At 41.7% G+C, this 25149-nt stretch overlaps 1 protein-coding gene across 1 annotated transcript in view; it reads left to right on the forward strand.

Moving 5' to 3' along the window:
• carmil3 (capping protein regulator and myosin 1 linker 3) overlaps window positions 1-25149 on the forward strand; it is a gene marked incomplete at its 5' end in the record, with an annotated part of 67608 nt that overhangs the window by 909 nt on the left and 41550 nt on the right. The window contains 10 exon segments of the mRNA XM_035670839.1: window positions 9251-9301; window positions 10957-11016; window positions 11186-11307; window positions 14120-14214; window positions 14634-14704; window positions 14898-14971; window positions 20055-20130; window positions 21540-21628; window positions 23202-23296; window positions 24759-24845. Coding sequence (XP_035526732.1) covers window positions 9251-9301; window positions 10957-11016; window positions 11186-11307; window positions 14120-14214; window positions 14634-14704; window positions 14898-14971; window positions 20055-20130; window positions 21540-21628; window positions 23202-23296; window positions 24759-24845 — 820 coding nt within the window.

Below are 25149 nucleotides of genomic sequence, written 5' to 3' on the forward strand. Positions count from 1 at the left end.
GCCCATGCCTCCATCTATCTCCATCATTACCACCCCCCCATTATTTTTGTCGTCCCTGCTCTTTGTTTCCTCTCTCCCTCCCTCCTTATCTGTCCATCTCAATTATTCTCCTCCCCGTCATCGCCTCCCCTCCTCCCCTCCGTACCCCCACCGCCAGGCCAGTCGCCTCTCACTTTCTCTCTGTCTCCCCTTTATGCCCTTCCCTCTTCCCTCCATCTTTACTCAAACCTGTAAAAGGGTATTGAGCTCCTCTTTCCATCAGAAGCAATTCAATTAGATCTCTGCCTTATGAGAGTTTTTTTACTATCCAAATGGGCCCTGGCTGCTGCTGCTGCTGCCTCTGCTCCAAATTCTTTCAAGGGAAGAGAGGCGAGGGGGGTGATGGATATAGGCATTCATTTTAGCTCGTTGTCAAGGTCTCCCCCTCTAAAAGGCAATCTTTTCACTCTAATGGATAAATTTGTGTGGATGTATGAAGGGTGAACAGATGAGGGAGTTTGTAAATAGACTCTTTGTTTCAGTCTCTCTGGGTATTGTACACAAAACATTCACTCATGCTTGAAAATGTCATACATGGTAGTTAGAGAAAGTGTGATATTTTAGGACTGGTTGCTAATACAGAGATGAGATTTAGACTTGAAAATCATTTTCCTAAGCCGGAAGACTTAGGCAAGGCCTTCTTTTACCTTTATCCTTGCTTTCATGTGGATCCACCCTTCACGGCTGAAGTGGATTTTGCAGGTCAAATCTGAACAGGATCGTAGCTTTCATCTCGATTCCCTATGGTTTGTTTAGTTTGTGGAAAGGAGGAGTTTTTATTATGTTACCCATGAAGTTTATGTTGACTGTATAAAAGTCTTTGTTCTACATCTTGCTCTTTCCTTTTGCCCCCTTTTCCCTTCGGAGATTGCTGGTATCCAGCTGTCTGTGTGTGTTGACTGTACCAGCCATCATGCTGCGACACACAGACACACAGACACACACACAGACACAGGGTTAACTCCCCCACCCATCTCAGACAGACACAGGGAGGGCTCAGCATGACATACAAACGGCACCCAGGGCAATGCGTTGGGGAGCATCAACATTCATGTTTCCATCACGGGGCGTGCATTCACTGACACGCATACACGCACTCACACATACTCACGCGTACAGTTTGACATGTGCATGAGGCATCTCCGGAGACACATGCGGTTCAGTGCATCAAAACTTGCCTGCATACACACACTTACGGCCATTATTAGATCACCCTATTTGAAGATTAGAGGCAACTCAGAAAACAAAGCATCTTCAAAGGCAGAGAGGGGAAGAGAGACAAGGAGGATGGTCAAGGAGGGGCGGGGAAGTGGGGAGTGGGTGTGTTGGAGGAGTGAGAGGAGAGAGGGGGGAAATCTCTGGTGTGTTGTGATGCCCCAGTTGCCGATTTGGTTCTTCCGCCACTTATTTATCCTCATCAGTCGCTTCTCTGTGTTATCCTCTGTTGGCTCTGCGGTTCCCTCGCTCCTACCTAATAATGGGCCTATTACTAGCTGAGATTGCCACTGTTTGACAGTCCTGAGCACACTTGGGTGCTTCAGACGCTTATTCCCACTTAGATTCTGCGGTTACGCGGAGGTCCCGCTCATGAGACACTAGTAGGACTTAGGTTTGAGGTCGAGTTGTGGTGTGTGAGTGGTGAAGCATTTAAAGATTTGGTTGTAGTTGCGAGCTCAGTAGGAGCGCTTGTTTGGGGGATGTTCACAGCGGGGCTGTTATTTAGTTGGTGGAAGTAATGTATAATAATGATTTATGGTGAGCAATCACTTAAAGTTTTTTTTATTCTGCACTAAAATCATTTTAAAATCATTTATGCATTAGCCACTTTATTTACCCAATATTATACTTATTGCACTTTTTAGTATGTTATATTTTCTTAATATTCTAGCACTCTCTATTCCTCTGCTACTTCTATCTATTCTGTACATTGCATTAAAGAGGCATCCCTCCTCTGCTTCCTTATCTGAGCCGAGGGTCTTAAGAATTGACAGACTGTAACGCCCCCTGAGATAAACAAGTGTTTGTGTGCTAAATACTTAAATAAAATCAATCTGAATTTAAAGTTGTAGCATTTGGCAGTTAATACCATTGCCAAATGTGGATGTATGGGAAACTGAGAGTATTGGGACTACATAAATATAAGCAAATAAAAGTATTGTAAAGTTCATTGGTTTCAAGATCAGCCTCATGTTTGTTGTTAATCGGCGTCATCAACTTCTTTCTTCTGAGATTTCTCTCATTTTCCTTAACTGAGTTGTCAGTGCTTGTTAGTGTAATTTTGTTTTGTTGCTGCTGTTTTGTTTTTCCCTTTCTGCCTTTATTGTTTCTAAGTTGCTCTGTTTCTCTTACTCCTTGGGGCTCTTTAACCTCATCTGCATGAATTAGTGTTTTCAATCTGCATCTTTTTAATTATTGAACTTTATTGCACTTTGGAATTGTTGAATTGCTTCTGTTCCTCAGTGCTGTGTCCACTGTAAACCACACCATTGACTTGTGCTTAACTGATTTGTCCTGACCCTGAGGTAATTCACTGGTGATACATTCAAGCCAAGTAGTTAGAATTCTCACATTAGACAACTGGCATTAGTGACAAGCGGCACATAATGATTTTTCATGTCAAGTTCAGTTAATTATCCTGAGGAGTACTACTTGTATATTGTCTAAAAACACTTGTATATTGTCTTCTGTGGCTCTGGAAGGAGATCTGCAAGTCGGCTTGGGCATGGAGTCTACAGATTTTTTTAATGGCTAGCTGCTTTCTAAATAGAGGTGCACAGTTCATTTAATTTCAGTTCAATTTAATTCAATTGGCAGAAATAGTTTATAGATGACACACTATTGTCTGCATTATGGGAAATGTAGGATCCAACATTTTTGGAGCTTAATTTGGGACAAAATCCAAGCACTTGTGACAGATGATGTTGATGATTTTGTGATCAAATGGTCACTTTTTCCATCAATGAGTTTGCGGTGTTATACCCAACGACACTGAGTGTGAAACAGTAGCCATCGAGGGGGTTCTGGGGGCTTAGGTTCTTACAAGCCACTAAAGTCAGTATAGTCCATCCCTCTGCACGCTTCTTCTACACTACCACCACCAAACACCACAGGCAGTGCTGGAGCTGAACCTTGAGGAACAACTCTTATCTTGAGGCAGGGAATTTCCCATGTGTCACTCTAAGGCATACTCTCTCTCAATGAAGGTTGCGACTGCACACTACAAACACACTTTAGTAGGTCCACAATGTTAGCATATAAGTATATAACTGTATAAAGACAGGAGAGCCATGGTTTGTTCACTGTGCCCTCTGAATACAGCGATAATCACGGTAATGACAGCCAGCCCTGCCAACCGAAAGGGTGGGGCCCCTAAAAAGGTCCAGTGAATGGGCCCTTCCCAAATCTGCCTTCCTTATATCAACACGTGTGTGTGCTCTATTTGTTCTATGTAACATGATTATTGCTGGCCTCCATGGGCCGGACCCCAGAAAGCTTTCCCCTTTTTCCACTCTTATGACGGCAATAGAAACTTTTGTTGCCATCCGTGATTCACTGCGTGATATAGTGACACACACACCTGCACATCTCTACTTATGATATGAGTCTGTGATTATTGCATTTGACAAGTGTTGTAATTTACTGTGTGGGATCTTGCCTCATGTTATTCAATTACTGGTTTTCGACATTTCCCAGAATATCCTTTGACTCCTAGAGAATGTGACTTAACATCTTAAAACTTGAAGGTGTAGAGAGAAGTATAGCACCCTGCAAGGAACAAAACTGCTCCACATAGCGCGGAAAATTTCCAAAGGCTCCTTTCTTTTTTGGCATTTCTGACTTGGACACTACAACCAGACAGAAAAGATTTGGGATGGGAGAATTTTCTTGACTCTCAAGATCACAGTCCAAATTCAAACCCAGGACTTTATTGAGCCATTTGCTGGTCCTCTTTTGAGCTACTTGTTTTTTAAGCTGCAAAAACTGTGGTGGTGGTAAACAAAGTCAGAAAGTGTGGCACGCTCACTGAATTACATAATCAACTTGTACATTTTAAATGGTGAAACTGGGCCTTGCTTTCAGCTCAGATGACACTTTGTTGCAGAAAGACTCCAGCTGTGCGTTGGACTGTGAAAGAAAGCCGAGTACAAAGCAGTATAGCAGAGACGGCCCGTGCTTGCAGCAGAATGTTTTATTCTTTCACTCTCTCAGCAACACTTCCATTTGTTTGTGTAATATGCTTGCGCAATGGCAAACATTACCACTGCATCATCCACGTTTTTTTTTTCCTCTTCGCGGCTTTTCGCCGTGAGATGCTCAGCGAGGAGTCATTTTCTCTGCAAGTGTCCGGGATTTACCATCTGACGGTGCGTGGCGAGCGCTCTGTGCTGTAATTAGGACTGTGCTTTCTTTTGATTACCATAACACATGTTGGTAGCCCATGGCAGAGAGGCTATGGAGTGTGACTGCTGACCTTCTCTCTTCCCCCACGAGAAGGCGAGAAAGTGTGAATGAGTGTGTGTATTGTCAGGGCTGAGAGGCGGCTCAAAGTATCTATGCTTCTATTTTATCTCTCCATCCTATTCATTTTCTCTCGCTCCCATTGTCCTGATGCTTCTGTATACACCCCGCTTCTCTCTCCCCCTCTTCTTTCCTCGCCCGTTTGGCCTCTCCCACACTCGTCTCCATCTCATCCCACATTCTCACAATTGCTCATGTTTTTTTGTTTCTCCCCTCCCCTTTTTTCCTCTCAGCTCGTTCACCCAATCCTGGCCACTCTTAGGCTCATATTTCTCCTCTTATACACTATATGCCATCTCTTACTCCTATCTGTAGTACAACCCCGCAACCCCTTCCCATTATCTGTCTCTATTTTTCTCTCTTTTTTTTTTTTTTTAAGAGGTCCTTTGAGTTTCAGAGCGCTCTCTTTGCCATCTCTTTGATTTAGACGCACTGGACTTTTTATGGGAGAATCTGGAACAAGATGTGTTTTTGAGCTTTGCATTTCTTTCCTCTCATTTGGCTCCATTTCTCTCTCTCTTTCTCTTCTCTTTTTCAACCACTCAAAGTCCACTTATAAAAGCAAGGACCATGGGGCATCTGGTTGCTTTCAAACCCCTGTCACTTACACACCACAACAACACACTCTCGACACCACACACACACACAAGCTGACAGATTGACTGATGGCAGGGTTGTGTTCTTGTGATGCTGAGTTCACTTGAGTGATGGTAGCTGTGTGTGTGTGTGTGTGTGTGTGTGTGTGTGAGAGACAGGGAGAGGGAGAGATGGGCGAGTGTAGTCCAAAGCCAGCTTAGCAAGCTATTGTGCATCATTATACGTGCATGAGAGTCAAAACTAAGTGTGTGTGTGTGCGCTGTTCTAGCATGTCAGACTTATGCAAATGTCTGTATCGGAATGTTTCTGATTTTTGTGTGTGTGTGTGTAGGTGTGCGTGTGTGTGTGTGTGTGTGTGTTTTAAAATGCCCTTGTGGCCAAGCCAGAAATACCGCAGGCGGCCAAATCTGGCATTGATCCTCAGCGTGTTCCCTCAGAGGCAGCGCTGCAGCACACACACACACGACCCAGAGACACACTTTGATATGCACCATCTCGTTTGAAGTGCAAGACCCAGAGCCTGGCAGCTTATGATTAATATAAGCCCCCGCCCTCTGCCCTCTCGGCTGCGCGTGCATGCAAACACACAAACACACAAACACACACACACACACACACACATTCAGACAGAGATACATTTGTTGTTTTCGTGCACGTACTGTACCCATACTCCCTCTGTATGACACACACTCCCACCCTGCCCTCACAGCCTGCTTCAGGGGCCGGCCGGCTGGCTGACTCTTTGAACTAGTGCTTCTGACACTGTGCCGTCACAGCAAGGGCACCTCTGTACCCACCCACCCCCATCCCATCATCTACTCCTACCAGTCCTTCTCTCTCATCACTTCTTGAGATTGTCACCTGCCGCGTCCTTGGCTGACCAGGTCAAAAAAGTCCACCGTCTCATCTCGGAAGATTTCCTAGGCGGAAAATGAATCTTTGTGCGGCTTTTAGGATTTCCGATTGATCCATGGAAGGGAAGGTTGCCAGAATCCCACATCAGGGGGGAAAAAGTCCTGGTTGCGGCCAGTGGGGCTTGGGTTAAGCCCCGGCTATCTGTGCCAATTAATATTAAAAGCTGGATAATTTGTCCTTATAGCTTGATGCTTCCGAGAGAAACGCAATTTTGTTACTACCATGGTGCTGTTACTACTCACCTGCTTCAGACTGCTGATTTATGAATTAATATGAGAATTGATTTCAGATGCATAACACATTTTCTTTTTGATTACTCTAAAGAAATTAACATTTTTAAGAAATTCTAAAATTTTGCGGGTGAAAAATAAGGTGCAAAAACAGAAATATTTTACTGTAAGTGTTGTATATCCCTGCAAATATCACAATAAAAAAAGGTGTTTCAAAAAAACAACAGGATAATTTTTTAGTTTGGCTAACTTTCGTTATAAATGTGATACATGTTATGAAATCTATCACCGTGTCTATGTAGTGAATGCAGCAGCAGGTTCAGTCCTCTGTCTCTGTCTCTGTGTCTACCCAGGATGCGTTCAGGCACAGTGCTGAGTGTAGGCCACCTGCGTTTTTGACAGCGCTCAGAACCCAAAACACAATTAATATAGAAGCCTGTCTTGTCTGACCTGTTCTGTGTAGAAGCACATAAAAATGAGAAACCAACCAACATCATAGATCCTGCCCTTGGTATTACCGTGGACATTTGGGTGCAGAGACGTTGTAGTGAAGGGAAATTTAAAGCATGAAGGGACACAATTGTTGCAGTGGCACGCTCTGGCTCAAATCTTGTATTTGGTATACCTCCATATATTGAATATGATGATGATTTTCTTCTATTTTCATGGTATCTGCCCAACCTTCATGGATTTACATTTCATTTGGTTACAAACTTACTGGTTATTTTACAGTTGATCTTAAACAAAATATTCTGCCTTCTCTACCAAGCTTGGTAAATTAAAATCTGCTACAAAAAAAGTTCCCTTCCTGAAGCACAACTCTCTTTATGATTATCCAGCCAAAAAGAAATCAACACATACAAAAGACATTTCACAAAAAGATAGTAGACAGAACAGCAAAACAAAAAATGAACCTCATTCTGAATTTCACATAGCTCACACAACGAAGCCTGTCCTCCACTGCACCTGTGTTTGTGAACATAACTCAGCACATTGGGATCTTTGTCTTTTTTTAAAATTATACTTCACATAAGGTTCTACACCATAGCTTTTCTTTATTAGTCAGTAAAGTAAAGTACGTTTTCCAGTATTCCATACATGAACAAACCATTTTTCTCCATTGTAAACATTTGGCTCCTTGTCTCCTGGCTATAAAGTGATAATAGAGTGATTATTCCAATAAAATAAAGATTTCAACTCACTAGCCAATGAATGACCATGACCATGAAGTGACCCAATTAAATATCTTCAATGGGTCTCTGATCAGACAGAATAAATATCCCTTAGTTTCTTTTCCATATACCCCATCCAAGTAGGCAAAAAATAACTGTCTTGAGTATTGATTATCTCTAATGATACTTCAATGGGTTGTAAATGATATATCAAGAGAGGAGAAACCATACGCAAGAGGCCTTGTTCAGCATCGGAGGATCAAATCGGCACCCGTCAGAGCGCCTGCATTATTGATGGCTCTGTTTACATGATGCGACCTTCTGTCATCTTGCACGGCTTTTGAAGGGAGAAGATGCTTCTGTCTTTCATTTTCCCACTATATGTCGCTCTCACCTCCTTTTTTTCCTTCCTTTCTGTGTGCCTCAAGGTCCCATCACGCTTCCCTCGCTCCTTTCTGGATTTATATAACAGAGTTTTCAAACTTGTCAACGAGCACTGATTGGACTAACAATCTCCTGTGAAGGCCCATCCACCAGCTTGGTGTGGAGATTTCTTTTTTTTTCTTTGGGGGGGGGGGGGGTTGTTATGTCTTCTTTATCTTAGTCTCTAGTTTTCATTCCTCTCCCTCTCCTCGGTCCTGCTCTCTGTGGGAGTCTGTTATGGATGTCTATATAGTTAAGACACAGGGCTGATCTGTGAGGCCAGCTTTGCTGGGAGTTGGTTGTAGTATCCGAAGACTTCATTATCTGGAGGGAAATCTGGTGTGTCTGTCCTTCTCTTCTATCACCTCCTCTATCTCTACCTCTCCCTATTCCTTTCTCTCTCTCTTTGTATGTTTCATTTTCTTTCTTCCTCTCACCGCCACTCAGCGGGGCGCCATTAGCCATTCAGCACAGAGAGGCCTTGAGGAATTGAAAGCGACAGAGCAGAAAAAGAATAGAAAAACTCAAACGGGAAAAGAGACAGGGGAGTTGAGAGAAGGGAAGAGGGAGGTGGTATGGGCAGGAGGAGGGGATGGAGTGAGGTGTTAAGGCGGGTGAAAACCAGACAGGGCATAGTGGCACACAGGGAGATGGGGGATTAGGGATTAAGGAAGAAGATGGGGGGGGGGGAATGAACAGATTTCCATGGAGATGAAGAGAGAAATGAGAGGAATGACAGGATGCAAGGGAGAGAATTATAATGGAATTTGAGCCAGCAGAAAAAGAGCAAACCAAAAGCATGGCTAAGACTTGGAGAAAAAGCTAGGGAGGGATGGAGATGCACAGTGCATGCATGGGGTATGGTAATTGCAGTTTTTTGAATTATGAATGAGATTAATTACATAGGCAGATGTGAATTTATTCACATTTTCCTTCTCTTATTTTACCCCAGACACTTTTAAATGGTAATGCCTTTCTTTTGGCAAAAACACACCTCTCTTTTTGCTAGCTCTTCTTTGTCCTCTTCCTCCCTCTTATCCTACCATTAGTTTCCTCCCTGACGCAATGGAGCATCTGTTGAATATGTGCTACTTGGTTCCATCAACACAACTTAGTGCGATGAATCGGACTGTCTCAATCTCACCATAATATTTCTTTCACACACACGCTCTCACGCACCATCATCATTAGCTTGCTAATGTCTAGAGTGCTTAGCATGACTTACGAGCCATTCGGATGAGCTGCAGAGATGATTTGCTCTCTTTATGGGGTGTTTGTGCTGTGCTATTTTTTGCTGCGATTAGCATTTTGCATTTCCTGCTCTGTGACAGAAAAATGAATGTGTTCTCCCCTCAGGTCCTGGCAACATGGAGGCTGTATCTCTTTGCTGTCAAAGTGCCCACCAAGGTAAATGTTCCCCTGCTCTCAGTGGAATTTTATGGCTTTCACTTGCCAGCCTTGATCTCACGGTAATTCGCAAGAGATGTGACAAAAGCCGCAGACTTTCAGAGCAGGAGAGAAGAGATAACGATGATGACTGTGGTGGTGATGTTTTAGAATGATAGCAGTCATGACAACGATTACAATGAACATGATGAGGTGGCAGGTGGCATGAAGTCAGTGATTTAAAGCAAGAGTTTGACATTTTGGGAAATACGCTTATTCGCTTTCTTGCAGAGAGTTGAATGAAAAGATTAATGCAGCTCCCATATTTTAATAAAAGCTATAGCCTACAGTTTGGTTAGCTTAGCTTATTGTTGTTTTTACACTCTGGCTTTTGTACGGATTTAACACACGCGATATAACATGTTTAATTAGTGAGCTTTAGAGGTGCTGGTAGGTGGATTTTGTTGCTCTGTTTTTCCCTCTTTCCAGTCTTCATGCTAAGCTAAACTAATTAGCTGCTGGCTGTAGATTCATATTTACTATACAGACATTATATTGGTATCAATCTTTTCATCTACCTCTTGGCAAGAAACCAAATAAGCGTAATTCCCAAAATGTCAAACTGTTCCTTAAAGGTTGGATCAGTCCTTCCTGAGAAAGATAGTTGATTGATGAGTCTCATTCCCAGGTCGTCTAATAGCAGTGCTGTGGGTTATGGTAATTGGCAAACCAAGAAAGTGGCTTGGGGTGATCCACACAACATAACAGGTGGCATTTGTGCGTCAAATGGGTTGCCAAAGATTCGGTATTTGACGACCTGGATGAGACTCAACAATCAATTATCTTTCTCAAGAGTCACCTATAAAGCTTAACTCAGGTTTATTATAACTTGGGTCTTTTCCATCATTTTCATCAGTCATAATAACATTGTACACAGACCTGGGTCAGTGGCAGCACCACTGCAGTGAAGTCTAAGACAGCTAGAAACACAAGTGATTTAACAATCAGACAGGTTGTAAATAATTAAACAGTTCAACTTGAGTTCAGTTTCTTTGTTTAGAGTTGCACATTCCAATTGATCTATCATGGCATGATGTCAGTGAAGAGAGCCTGTTTGAACTTTAAGAGTTTGACAATTATTTTCTCTTCCAGACAGAGCAGTATTATATCCATGTTGGTCCGATTCAAGCAGGTCCATCAGCCTCTGGAGACATGTGCAACATTAACTTGGCTAGCATTAGGTTGTAGTGCATCCTCATTTTGACTATCCATTTCTATTTCTATCAGTATGTTTGTCCTCTACAAGCGTTTGTGTAGTCACAAGTAATTAACCTGTTGCACAAAGTTGCAGTCGATGTATTTGAATGTTTTCAAACTTTTAGTCAGGAATTTAACAAAGTTGCCACCTACCTTGTCATTTGCCATACTGTAAGTCAACTACCCAACAGTTGAATAATGATAATTTACTGTAAAACGTGTTTAATTGTCTGACTACTCGTGTTTCCTGCCCCCATCAAACAACTTTTAAGTGATTACTCAATTTCAGCAGTTACTTTGAGCACAATATTATTGTGATCAAAAGACAGACCCAAGTTGTAAGAAAGCTGTAAAGGTGATGTAAACTAGGAACTTTGACAACTTTGTGGGTGACAGTGATGTTTTTCTGCTGTTTTCAGATGGAGGTGACCTTCAACTTCTTGGAAATCCGAGCAATGAACACCTATCCAGAACACCAGGTGACACACTGAAGTGTGTGTGTGTGTGTGTGTGTGTTGTGTGTTGTGTGTGTGTGTGTGTGGTAAAAACGAGTGAAAAGAAGAATTTCCCCAATAGGGGAATAATAAAGTATATATATCTTATCCTGCTATTTGGACCTTCATCATAAACTGTCCCGTACATATGCAGGTTGTCATCGATACAGACAAGACCACCTATTCACTGAGACTACAGACCCAGGACCAGCTGGATCACGTGGTCAGCCACATCAACTACGCCCTCTCCCGAGTCTTCAACAACTCCATTTATGCGTAAGCATCTCTCGAGCATCCTCGCCTCGAGCAAAGAAACCAGTCTTTCTGTTTCTGTGTTGTATGTGCTGAGGAGCGAAGACGACTTGGCCGACGTTAACAGCACTCGACAGTGCGTTGGCAAGTTGGCAGCTTCACTTTCAGGGCAGTTTTCCTCTTCAGCAGCCAAATGCATTCTTGTATTGCTGTAGTTTGCATCCAACCCATTTCTGTGTCACGGTAGACTTTAACACCCAGCAATCACTGGGATTAAATCAGCCAGCTGACACTGAGTAGGCCGTTACCTGAAGGCATTGTGTTGGCTCTTTTTTTCTTTTTAAAGCAGCTTATTTAATATAAGCAGAGAGTATCAGAACACACTGTCACTGATGGAGCAATAGACTCAGGCCTCCAGTCAAAAAGCCTTTCAAACAGTTCTATTGCCTCTGCACTTTCTGAAGGGGGAAGCGCAGAGCACACGCTAAAGAAAAGCCTGGATGGAGTTGAGTTCAAGTGGCAGAAATCTCTTGTCCTATGGTTATGTGAACGTAATGGTGAGCAGGCAAGCAAGGCAGAGTGTATTCCTCCCTCTCGTGGGTCTCATCTACAATTTTTTAAGGGCAAGGTGATTGACTGTGTTCTGACTATTGACCTGCACAAGGCTATCTCCGCACTCTTATCATCTTTCAGAATGGCTCTTTTCCATTAGGGCCACGGCAGATGATTGCTTCCAGTGAGAACATTTAAAGAGAAAGAGAGAGGGGAGGACAGAGGGAGGGAAGTTGTTGTGGGTTTGATTGTGCAGCCTTGTAACTGATTGGTGCCGCTGCATTGAAGTGCACACAATGCAGATAGTATCAAGCTAACAGGCACATACACACACCCTCCAGTGGTGGATGATGATTGTCAAGATAAGGTGGGGATTAAGGTCACGGATGTGGTTAGGTGTTGTGTGTGATTTGTTGACAAATAGGATTAAGGATGGTGTGTGTTGAATCCAACAGTATAGTGGTGTAATCCTATCAAAAAGCCAACGCAGGTATAGCACAGTGTTATGTACGAACACGGAATTTTCTTTGTGATCCCTGTCCTTACTCTTTTCTGCTTACTGGATGCTTTTGTCAAAGAACTGTTTGAAAGAAAACAACCAGTAAGCCCAGGAATATGCTTCTTTTTATATAATTAAAGCGGCGGCTTCAAACAGCATCCCAGGGATTCAATTTTACAGTTTACGTGTTATTTATTCACGATCAAAGCAATATCATAAGCAGTTTCTACATTGCAGACGTTCACTTTCCATCTTAATTCTGATTAGAGCAGCTATAATCAATGAAAAACAAGTCTGCTGCAAATTAGCATCTTGCAAATGCAAATATGACAGTATTATCATGTGAAAATATTATGCAGAGTGTTTTGTTTAGCAGGCGAAAGCTAAATTTGGTTCTGAATCTCTGTAAGTGAAATCCCCTTTTGGTAGCCTTACTTACTGAGTTGTCTGGGAATTATTATTTTTTATAACATTGTTTTGCAGGAAGAGTGGGAAGGTTGTACTCAGCCTTGTACCAGTGTACTGTCTCTTGGGCACTGAAGGGCTCCACTTATGCAGCTGGGAGTTCAGTGCCTTGCTTAAGGGCACTTCAGCACTAGCAGCTAGGGAGGTAGAAGCATAATATTTACCATCCACTTTCTCCCCAACCTGCAAATGAGACCAGAGGCTTTCTCATCACAATGCTGCTTCTATTGAAAATCAAGGATAGTGCCCCTCCTGAAAATAAATTGATAATGAAGATGATACATTTTCAGCCATGTCAGCAGGGTGGCTCTAGGGATGGCAATGTCACTTAGTTGGTTGGTCCACCACTTTGGCACAGACTGAAATATTTCAGTATTTATCTGATGAATTGCCCTGGCTGTTGTTTATACAGCCACTCTCAGGGGCCCAGAGGATAATAACTAATGACTTTGGTTATCCCATGACTTCTAGAACAGTGGCACCCACTCAGACAGAATCGAGACATCTGCGCAGCCTTTGCAGTGTGCGGCGCAAGTTGACCAAATGAGATCTTGGTTACTGCAAGGTTCACATTGCTGAACTCCTCCACCGCTCTCCTCTCTCCCAGAAACGCCTCCAGTTTCCGTTTGTGGCGCAGATTGCATGCTATCATTACTTATCAATTCTTTATAAATCACACACTGAGGCCATGGTGAGTCACTTGAGCCAGTCAAAGTAAACCCAGCTCAATGTACTTTTTATTATTTTTCTGATGTTTTGGTTTGGTTTTAGACTGCATTGCCCTTGATCTTAAAAACAGTTATTTTTGCTACTTCCTTACCATCTTCGCATCCATGAACTGTGTCTCACAGCCATTTCTGCAACACCTACACACGACATCATTCTCTCTGCGCTCGCCCTTCAACTCTCCTGCGCTCCCCATTCTATGAAATGTGGTACACAGATTCTTGAAATGTGGTCACTTTGGTGATCCGTAAACTTTTTACCTTGTACCATCATCAGGTCAGAATTTTAATTTATCCACTACTTGTTCTTTTTTTATGGCCAAATGCCTGCAAAACTACCTACTGTATCTGCCATTCTCATCACCCTCAGCTGTACTTATTATAAGATGTTAGCATGCTAAACTAAGATGGCAAACATAGTTACCATTATACCTCCTTAACATCATGTGTCAGCATTGTCAGTGTATGCATGTTGGCATGCTGAAAATTAATATTTAGCTCAAAGTGCAGCTTCATGGAGTTGCTAGCATGGCTGTAGACTCTCTGTCTGTAGACTGTCTTCTTTGACCCTCTTCTCTCACTCTTTGTCTTTCAGTCCTCCTATTTGTCGAGCAGAAGGAGACCTGACTGATGGAAGTCACAAGTTTTCACCAAACTCTGAGTCGTCATTAGAGCCCCAGAAAACCTGCGGTGAGTTACGTTTTTGTCTACATCACGACAAGCACACATGCATACAGACAATACGCAGTTGCACTTCGGTCCATCCACTCGCTGACGCACACCAAATTATTTTGGAGGCTTATCCTTAAGTGGGTCAGAAGACCAAAGTTGCTGCTGGTAATCCTATTAATCTACAAGAAGAGCTCTTTCATGGTGCAATACTTTCATCTCACCTCAATATTTACAGCCAATCTCTCTCTCTCTCTCTCATTCTCTCTCCGCTGACTATCTGTGTCTTGCTCTTTCTGACTTCCTCTTTCATCTCTGGCCTGCACTCTTTCCACTTTTCATTCTCTCATACGTCCTCTGCCCAGCTTTATTCTATCCTCATCATTTCTTATCAGCTGTTTTTGGATTGATATGTTGTCGTTCTTCTCTGCATCTTTCAGGTGGTTTTTCTGAGACCTATGCAGCTCTTTGCGACTACAACGGAATTGGCTGCAAAGAAGAAGTGCAGTGGGTGAGGACGCTGTATAGGCTGTACAAAAGCCCTCCTGTTTGTTGTGTTTTTTAATATACTCTTTTGTACAATTGGCAAAAAAACCCCACTGGATCTTTTTTTATGTTCTTTTCCCATATCTCTCTCCCTCTCTGTTACCTCTCTTTTTGTCTCATATTTTCTTCTCTTTCTCTGTTGCTCTACTCTGTTCCAGGATGTTGACACCATCTACCACTCTCAAGACAACAGGGAGTTCAATTTACTGGATTTCAGCCATCTTGACAGCAGGTGACATAGTTTTCTGACATCTTACCACACCCAGGCCGATTACAGAACGCTAGGATGCACTGATTTCATAGACACACTCAACATCTGTCAAACTTAGACTGAGGTAGTATACAGTGCAACCAGTGTGTGTGTGTGTGTGTGTGTGTGTGTGTGTTTGTGTGTCTATTGACTCTGTACTCCAGCACATTGGATTTGAAATGAAGCAATGAAAATGAGGGTAAAGTGCTGACTTTCAGCATTAATTTCAGGGTGTTTCCATCTGCATCAGGGGACATTTAAGGGACAGAAAGTAATTGGACAAGTGAACACAAACTCATTATATTTGATATTTGTTCTGTTGCAGTCAATGTAACCCGCAGACATCAGCAGACATTTGGCATCTTTTCCTGTTTCAGGGGCTTTTTTTCCTTCTGTCTGGTCTTTAGGACATGAAACACCTCCTCAGCTGCATTGGGGATTTTTGGGCCCCGACATTTCCAGTCAAGAATATTACACAGGATGGCTCAATGTAGATGCAATTCTTTAAACAAGTTTAATGATGAGCATGAATATGCAAATATTTTTAAGTTTAAATGCTGTAAGTGAAGTAACAGGTGACCCACCTTTTTAAGCAGTAGCCTTTGAATTAATGAGTCCATCTTTCCCACACAGGTTCTTTTATAGAAACAGAAGTTGACCTACAAGTTCTCCACTGTGGTTTAACTAATGTAATGTCCCCAGCAGTGAAAAATAGTGTGTACCCTCTTGCTGCAAGGTTAGTACCAGGCAAATCCATTGTTATCCACAAAACTGTACAGGCACAGGTCTTTTGAAAAGAAACAGGCTAGTTATTTTCTTCGCCCAATCAGAGTTGGCTGGAAGCTGTGTAAAATTGTGCATTTCCTAGTGGTGGTCTCTGGGTGATATGTTACACTGACTGTTCCCTTCAAATTATTACATTTAGAATATGCCAAGATGCTTCATTACAGTGTGTAAAACACTGTTCTGACTTCACCCATCCATCAGCATAGTGAGGAGAAACAATTACTGTACTTACAAATTGATTTGTTGTAAATTGATTTAGGCATCGACAGAAAAGGTGCTTGCATAGATACCGGACGTGTAGCAGAAGGCACCAACCAGTACCGTTGTAACTTGATTATCAATTCAGTATAACTGTGTGTCGCACTAACTTATGGACAGTCTTCTTTAGTCTTCTTTATTTAAGCAATGTGACGCTCTTCTTCCTCCCAGTCCAAAGTTTGTTTGGCTGCATTGTAAACAGATAAAGATACATGAGTTGCTCTTCTCTTGCATTTCTGACAGCGTACAGAAGCTGCTTAAGGTGTGTTTTCTGCCCCCAGTGGTTGATAGACATGGGACCTAATACCAACATTGTAATGTTATTACATTTCAAATGCACTGTGCTGGAGTACAGACCCAAAACAATAAAAACATATCATTGTCTTAATACTTTCTGACTACACTGTAGTTTTGAAAGACTTTTCCCCCTCATTCTGCATCATGATGTTTTGCAAAAATGTTTCCCTGACCATCATATGTCAGCCTTCATCTTATATGACATTAGAGTGGCTGTTTGTCTAAAAAGACCCTCCCTGGGTAAAATGTTGAGTGTATTGGTCTTTTATTCTCTCACTGGCTCACTTGCTGTCCTATGTCTCTGTTCAGCTTTGTTAGAAGTTTGGGAAGATCATAGAGAGGGGGAATGATATGCTTGTCAGAGGCAGAATCCAGGGCGGAAACAGCTGTAAGATGCCATATGTCTTCTCCTCTACCTCCCCACTGGTAGCTTTTTTAAGTCCCCAGTTTCCTCTCAGACATATTGAGGAAGAGTGTACGTGTCGCTCGAGTGCTGCCCATCATAACAGATTTGACAGCTGACATGCAAATGGAGAATTCCGCCTAGCTTACTTGTCTCTTGTTTGAGGAATGTTTTGTCCTTAGAAAACCCTGAGGCCTATGGAATTCTTTCTACTTTCCTGTTTAGAAACAACAGTCCTGACTGGAGAGGATACATTCACACTTAAAAATGCATATCTCATCGTAGGGGCGAAGCCTTGCTATGCTGGTAAATCAAAAAGCCATTCATAGAAGCATGATTGCAGCAGCAACTCATGAATATATTAATGTCTTTCATATAGAGAGCCAAAATCACTGCATCGTTGTTGTTTCTCCTCCTGTATTTTACATAGAGTGTGATAAAGAGTATGCCTTTGCAGGGGAAGTTGCCTGCCTGTGCTGTTTTTCTTTTAAAGATCTTCCTTAAACATTTTGGTCCCATGAGCCCACAATCCAACACTAAAGACTCTCTCCCTACTTGTCTCGATAGGTTGCATCAAATTGAAATGGATAGAGAAAGTAAAGATTTGACAAAAGAAAGGAAATCTCAAAAAACAATGCAGGGATACAAACAGGAAAGGCTCTAAGAATCTGTCTGTCTATGATCGTGTGCTGGAGGCTATTTGTGGTGCATTACTCTCTTCCTCCCTCCCTTGTCCTTTCACATTTCCATCCCCTCAATCTAACCTGATTGAGCCCATCTACTGTTACCATGAGCGACAGGGCCATGCTTTTTCTGCTGACTGCTGTCCGTTCAAACATCGTCTCCACTCATTCCTCCTGACTGAAAGCAGAAACCTTTTTCTCTTGGCCCTGTCTTCTCCCCTCGTTATCCACTTCCTGTATTTTCTACCATGTCATTTACCTTAGCTCTTTGTTCATCTCTCTTTCTCTGAATCACACCCCTCCACACAAACACACACACACACACATTCTGCCTGTCTCTGTTGGTTCTGTCCAGACACTGCAGGTTGACACCATGTTGCAGAGGGGGACTGTGTGTGTGTGTGTGTCTGCTTGTGTGTGTGAGAGAGAGAATTGAAGTTGAGAGATTGTGTGCTAGCATACATTTCTGTTTTTGTTTTGTTTTGTGTATGCAAGAAAGAAATTGTTATGTCTTACTGCCCCAAGAACTTCTTCGGGCACCTCTTGGCTAGACACCTGCCTCCCCTGTCACTGTTAAAGGACCTGAGTCATGGTCTGCATGCGGTTAGAACTTAGCATTGGTTTATTCCAGTGCAGCAACACATCCTCAGACAATGTTTCCTAATGATTTTAGTGTCTTCTGACCTTTACTCTCTACTCTATTCTCGTGCCACCAACCAGGTTGGATATCTGCTTCCATGGGCTACGATATTCTCACAAAGTGCTATAAATATTCATTGTCCCCACAGGGTAAATAATGTTTTTGATCACCCCTGTTGACTTACTTTCTATTACTACAATAAGACAGATGTTTCACTTGTACACAGGAAATATGAAAGTCTAATGGGCATGACATTTACTGAACATATTTATGCTCCCCTGAAATGAACCCTGTTTATTGTGGACACTTCATGACCTTCCCTCAACTTTACCCACAAGCTATTTAATAATCCTAATTGCCATGAAACGTTCTGAGCACACCCATGCTCCCAGGGAGAATTTGATTTGAATGGCCCCATGACCTTTTCTCTAGTACCACCTCAGGACAAACTCCATCTTAAACTGTGATTTTCATATTCTTAGACCTCACCAGTTGTGCAAATGTATGAGCCTGTAGGGTTTGCTTATTCAGATCATAATAAAGTAAGGTTTTACTATGCATGGTTACTTGAACAGCCATATACTCCAAATGATGATACACTGATACTCTGTTCTTTTTATACCCCACTGGGTGTCTGCTTAGATGGTTTACACACGTACAGGAAGACCATACAGTCGGTTTTGTCCCAACTGCATGCAGATGTCTACACAGGCAGGAGATTAAATCTAAGGCCACTCTGAACCTTACCGCCTTGCTTTGGAAAGTATAATTTGAGCTTAAAGCAATAGATACAGTTTGGATATAAGTGCATTTTTGAAATACACTTTTGCTTTCCTGCCAAGAGTTAGATGAGAAGATCAACTACGCTGTCATATCTGTGAAGCCAGCAGCCGGTTAACTTATTTTACCATTTATTAACAGCCAACCCAACTCTGTCCAAAGGTACCAAAATCCTCAATGCGCAACGAATACTCCCTGGAGTCTTGTAGTCACCTAAACCCAAACTGACCCGTGTGAAGAACTAAACAGCGGCAGATTGACCTGCTGTGCCAACATGTCCTCGTGTACAAGTACAAGACGAAACATAAATACCAACACACTGCATGGCTGAGTCACGCATCATAGAGGTCAATTACATGTCCTGGTGTCAAAACATTAATCAACAGACAGTGTTGATGATGAATCTTGACATGTGCATCATCTGCTCACACACACACACACACACGCCTCAGCTGTGTTAGTCAGAATGGACTGGCCTGATGGCGGGCATGGTAATGAAAAAGGAATGCAGCCTGTAGCCATTTTACTCCTCTGAGATGTACTGTAATGTCCTGGCTACTGCAGTTACTGGCAACAGGACCCTCCCTGGCTAGATTACACTCTTTCTTCCTCTCTCTCTTTCTCTTTGTATTTTCCCTCTGTCTCGCTATCCTCCTTTCTTTCTTTCCTCCTCTCTCTGGGCTTATTCTCTTTCTCTGTGCCTCCCCGCTCTCGGTGTTGCTGCTTGTTTGTCAGATGATGTATAGCAGGTGTAGCAGCAGTGTGGCTTTAGTTGGACCTTGGAGGATTCTAAAACTCTCTCTCCTCTCTCTTACTTCCTCCGACACAAACCCACAAAAGGATGGTCCGTGGGCTCTGGGTCTGTTTGTGTAGCAGTGGATGTAGCAGTGTTTGAGGTCTGTAGCTGGGATCAAACTCTGGCTTTATTGAATAATCCACCGACCCGGCCATCGATCTTTACATCTGTCTCTCTCTTTTTTTCCCCTTTTCTGTGCTTGTTCTGAGCGGGGCTGCAGTATCAGTCATCTTTTAGAAAGCAGCCCTGCCCACAGTGTTCTCCCTGTCACAATGATAAACTGCTTTTACCAAAGAAAAAGTTTGGCCCACGATAATGTGAATTTATGGATCAATGACATCAAATGGTTCTGAGCAGATGGAGCTCGCTAATTTAAAGTTTTGAATTTTATCTCTAAATGTGTGTGTGTGTCCCCTTTCCAGGGACTTGGCGGTGATCGTTGCTTCCATTGCATACAACACCTGGTTCACCAAGCTGTACTGCAAAGACATGCGAATAGTAAGTATCTCCTTCACTTATAAACCTTCTTTCCAGATGTAGACTAACATCAGTTTAACTTTTTTGTTTTCCTTTTATGTTTCCTCTGCAAGCCTGTGTGTTATCAGATTACATTTATTTTATTGAATCAACTTTTTTTATTTGCTGGTTTGGCAGACTGCAGTCCAAATGCGTAAAATAAATCTCTGTCAAAGGATGGTTCTGGGGTTGGTTAGCATTTTCTAAGTCAACTTGAATCAGTTTGGTATTGATTTGGACCAATTCATCATGTACATAAAGCCTCACTGGAATGTCATTTAATCTCTTGGGATTATGTACTAAATGAAAATCAAGTTAAGAAAGCAAAATTGAAAGAGGACACTGAGTCAGGTTGCCCTCAGCAGAGTTTTATGTATCTATTTAAAATGATGTCAATCTTATTAAATATTCATAATATGCATTAGAGTAAGTGGTATCCATCTGAGGTGAACCACATGAAAATCATCTGTTCAAAAAGTTGAACAAATAAATATTTGAAAGGTATTGAATTAAATGTATTGAATGTATTAATGTATTAAAGCCCCTCAGAACTTGCCTTTGAATTTTAAAGGTGCCCTGTGGAATCTTCTTGTAAACAAATGTTGTGTTTACATTCAGTGTCACTCACCAAAACATGTGTATCCCTGCGGTCAAACGCACATGTCGACTGTATTACCTTCCTCCATAAATCATTTGCTAAATAGATTTTTAAAATATTTTATATTAAATCTTGCATGTTTGCATCAATACACATATTTACTTTCTAGCAGTCATCTTAAGATTTCTAAGAGTTTAACCTCACAACTGGCGTAAGATTTTCAATCAGATCTTGGTCAGTTCTAATTGGTGTGTGGAAGTTCATGACATCATTTTTCCTACGGTGCTCCACCCACTTCAGATCAGTGCGAAGAGCAGAACATGTTGTGTTTATGTAGTGGTACGCTGTAGGTTGTGTCACTTATTTTGATTTCTACCAATGCTAAAACATAACCTGATTCTATTGTGTCTGATTACTGCTTGTTTTTAACTTTCCCTGCCTAAAAATTCTTCTCTCATTTGAGTAGAAAACCTCTGGAAGCTAATTTCCACCAATGTGACAGAAAAAAAAGAGATTGTTTAATTCATTATAATGAGAAACTCTCTCAAAATATTGACTTAGCTTCTCAAAATATTGACTTAGTATCTCAGGATAATGAGACTTTCTCAGTATTGTGATAGAATGACTTTGTGATACTAAGTCATTATTTTTAAATACTCAGTAAAATATTGAGAAAGTGTATTATTTAAGGATGCTATGTCACTATTGCTGTCAGTATTTTTCCCCCCCTACACATGGGCAGAAATGGGCTTCAATAGAAACCTCTGGTCACATGTTGTTTTGTTGTCTTCAGGGTTCAGAGGTGGTGGACCAGGTCCTGCACACAGTCAGCAAGTCCAACAGTCTGGAAGAGCTCACTCTGGAGAATGCAGGACTCAAATCGTAGGTTTTCCTCTGTCCTGACAACGACAGCCCCGCCTGTCACCTCTTGTTGTTTTAATTTCCTCCTCTTTCTCCTCACACCTTTATTCTCAAACACTCATCCACATCTTCTCTTTTGTCCTTTCCATTTGCTCCCGTCTTTTCTCTACCGTCTCCCTTTCTCCTTTGCTTATATCCTCTCTTCTCACTTCCATCTCTTCCGTCTCACCTCTTCACCTTAGCTCATCACACGTCTCCACTCCTCCTCACCCTCCCCTCCTCTGCCGTCTTGACCTTTTCCAATTCTGTCTCTCCTCCTTTTCTTTCCTTCACACCTCTCTTAACCTCCGCTCTTTCATCCAATAATGCTCCAATAAAGCTCCCTCCTGTCTGCCTGTGGTGGGTGTATTGTTGCTTCACTGAAACATTAGTGAAATTTTGGGCTTCACCTGGCAAGGCGTTTCACCTTCTATGCATGGCTGGTATCATTTAGCAAACCATTTTCCTTATTTAGTATTAATTGAGATGAATTGGCTGCCTCGGGGCAAGATGATTTACTACAGCATAATGATGAAGTTAAGTTTTTATACTTTCCCTGTGTTAGATCACTTCCAACAGAGCTGGTCATTTTTATTAGAAGCTTTTCTCAAGCGCTGCACCAGAAACCGACAGTGAAGTGAAAATAATACCTAAATAGATTTACCAAGTGAGTAAGTAAGATAATCAAACTGTTCATTATGTGACTTAAAAGACTCCCACTGAAAAACACTTACTGATGTGATTTGAAATATGTGATTTAGAAGATTTAAAAGCCATTTGCAGGCACACATATGAACGTACAGCACAGTAAGAAAAAATGTGAGTCTTAAATACATTTATAAGCATGACATGCTCATGTTTGGAGGATGACAAGTGAAGACTTGTTCCCACCAAATAAATCTTTGTGAACTACAGTAAACCATGTTTTTAATATGGCTTAGCTGGCTTACTTAAAGCAGCCTTAATCTATTTTTTATTTATTTTTTGTCCACTTTGGAGAAGGGGAACAATCTAAAAACACAAAACAGCAGTGGCTAACAATGAACAGTTGCCTGCTGATGAAGAAAAAGTACATTTGCAACCCAGAAAACCTAAGCAATGCACTGAAAGCCTGGTAAAAACCCAAATCTAATATGACCTCCACTGTAAGGCTGTGTATCTTTTGATATGTTTATTACTGGTGCTAATACAATACTTGAGTTTTGATACCAGTACGAGAATGACACCTCAAAGGAGTTGGTGGACAAAAATATAATTGTGCAAACTTTTTAGGCAAAGTTATTATTTAAATCAGGAAATTTTGTCAAAGGATTAGTAAACCTCACCAATCTTTCAATACTCTTGAACATTTTGCCTTCAGATTCTACCTTCACAGTACGAACATGCTTCAATTGAATTCACATTTGTGCGAAGGGACAATACTGCCACTTCAGAAGGTTATCATTACCAAGAATGAATGAATCTCTCCAGCAGATTCACTCAAACTTTTAGATCAGTATTGAGTTAACAGTTTTTACAGAAAACTTAATTTCCCCATTTAACGTTTTGCCTCCAGGGATTTTCCGCAGAAGATGGCGTCGGCGCTGTCAGAGAACCCAGCGTCTGTGATTCACTCTCTCAACCTGGCTCACAACACGCTCGACAACCAAGGTATTGGCCAAGACACTGTGAACTGTTTCTGCCTCCTACTGCTGTCTCTCTTAGGACGTCTCCGATTGTTCTTCTGCCTTTACTTCGCCGTAGTTTGCTCTGAAAGAAATCAAAATCAATCTCCGTCCTCACTGAACCCTTATTTTCTGTTTCTCCTTGTATTTCTCGTTTTTTCTCTCATCCATCTTTCATGCTATATGTCTGAGTGGTCCTCTTTAGAGAAATTCTTTTATTTTTCGGTCTCGCCCACAATTCCCCACGTAAGCCCTCACAACCTCTTGTTTTTCTCTATGCACACATATAGAAATACTTGCATCAACCACCATTCACCTTTCTGCTCTGTTGTATGAGTCTGAAAGACGCACAGGGAGAGAATATGTACTGTACATGTGCTGGTATGCCAGGGTCAAGCTTTGCATGCATGCCAGTATCACGCATTTGCTAATTTCTGTCCTCCCGTATGACACGTCACTTCCACTCACTTCAATAAATTCTTTGTGCTCACACTTACTGCCCTCTGTTTGAGTGTGTGTGTGTATGTGTTTGTGTGTGTATTGTCAATGTGCAGACCTACTTTATTGTGATTACAGCCGCAAAGGTTCTGCAGCTTTAACCACTATCACAATAATACCCATGATCACATTAAAGAATGACCTTCAGTGCTGTGCCTGTTTTCAGTGGCCACAATGTATTTTTTATGCCTTTCAAAGTAAGAGTTCTGTACATACAGATGAATTAAAACCAATAAAGCCAGGAAGATGGGGGAACCAGGAAACAAAGTTTGGCCCTACAATAAATTCCATTTTTAATAAATAAAAAAAAAAAAGATGTTTATAATGAAACTGCTGAGCTGAAATTAGTTGTTACATAATCCAGCTTGGCATATTATATTCATGGGTTTGTCTCTGCACTGTTGGTATGTGGGAGAAAGTGAGATTGTAAAGTATGTTGGTGTGACGTGTTTTTTTTTTTTTTAGCTGTAGTATACTTGTGGGTATGTACTACAGTATATGTGTATGTTTTGGAGTGGGTGATTTCAGAGAGAGGCTGCATTTTTAGCTTGATGTTCTGTGACAAAGCTCTGTGTGGGCTCATAACTCTTCACTTCAAGAGTGAATAGGTGGAGGGCTGTATGTGACGATTATTATCAGTATCCATTAATCTGTCATTTATTCTACTGATTAATTGTTTCGATTTTGGAATGTTGGTTAGATGAAACAAGACCAAACATTTTCAGTTTCTCTAAGACAACCAGCAAATATTCACATTTGACAGACTGGATGTAAATTGTTGGCATTTGTCCTTGGTGCATGACTTAAGCAATAGATGATTGATTTATTGTCGATCAACTAGTCAATTAAACCGTAATTGTTTTGACTCTAAATGGGTGTATATGTGTGTTTTTGTAATTGAATGAGGCCTTTATTTTCTCTCCCCGCTTTGTCTCCTCTTCTCATACCAGGAGTCTCCAACCTGATTCAACAAGTGTGTCGACTGAACAAGGGACTGCGCCTCCTCAATCTCTCTAAGACCTCCCTCTCCTCCAAGGGTAGGAGTGCTCCTCTGAAATACAGCAGCCTCTAGTGGCTGACCCTGCACACAAACACACATATTTTACTATTATTAGAAAGCAAGTGAATGCCCGAATATTGTTTGGAGCTGGTACAAAAATTATATTTCTTGCTCAAAGACACTTTATCAGAGTGCAGCTTCCTGTCTGGGTTTGAACCTAGGTTCTTATACTCCAAAAAACAGTCTTTCGAACCACAATTCTGTCCCGCTGCCCCAAATGCAGTATTTTTTGGGCTGGCATTTACTCACATAGATAAACAGACCCATGCATGTACAGTATG

This window comes from Morone saxatilis, unplaced genomic scaffold (assembly GCF_004916995.1).
Source record: "Morone saxatilis isolate NCDOM2014 unplaced genomic scaffold, NCSU_SB_2.0 Contig23, whole genome shotgun sequence".
Lineage (NCBI taxonomy): Eukaryota > Metazoa > Chordata > Actinopteri > Moronidae > Morone > Morone saxatilis.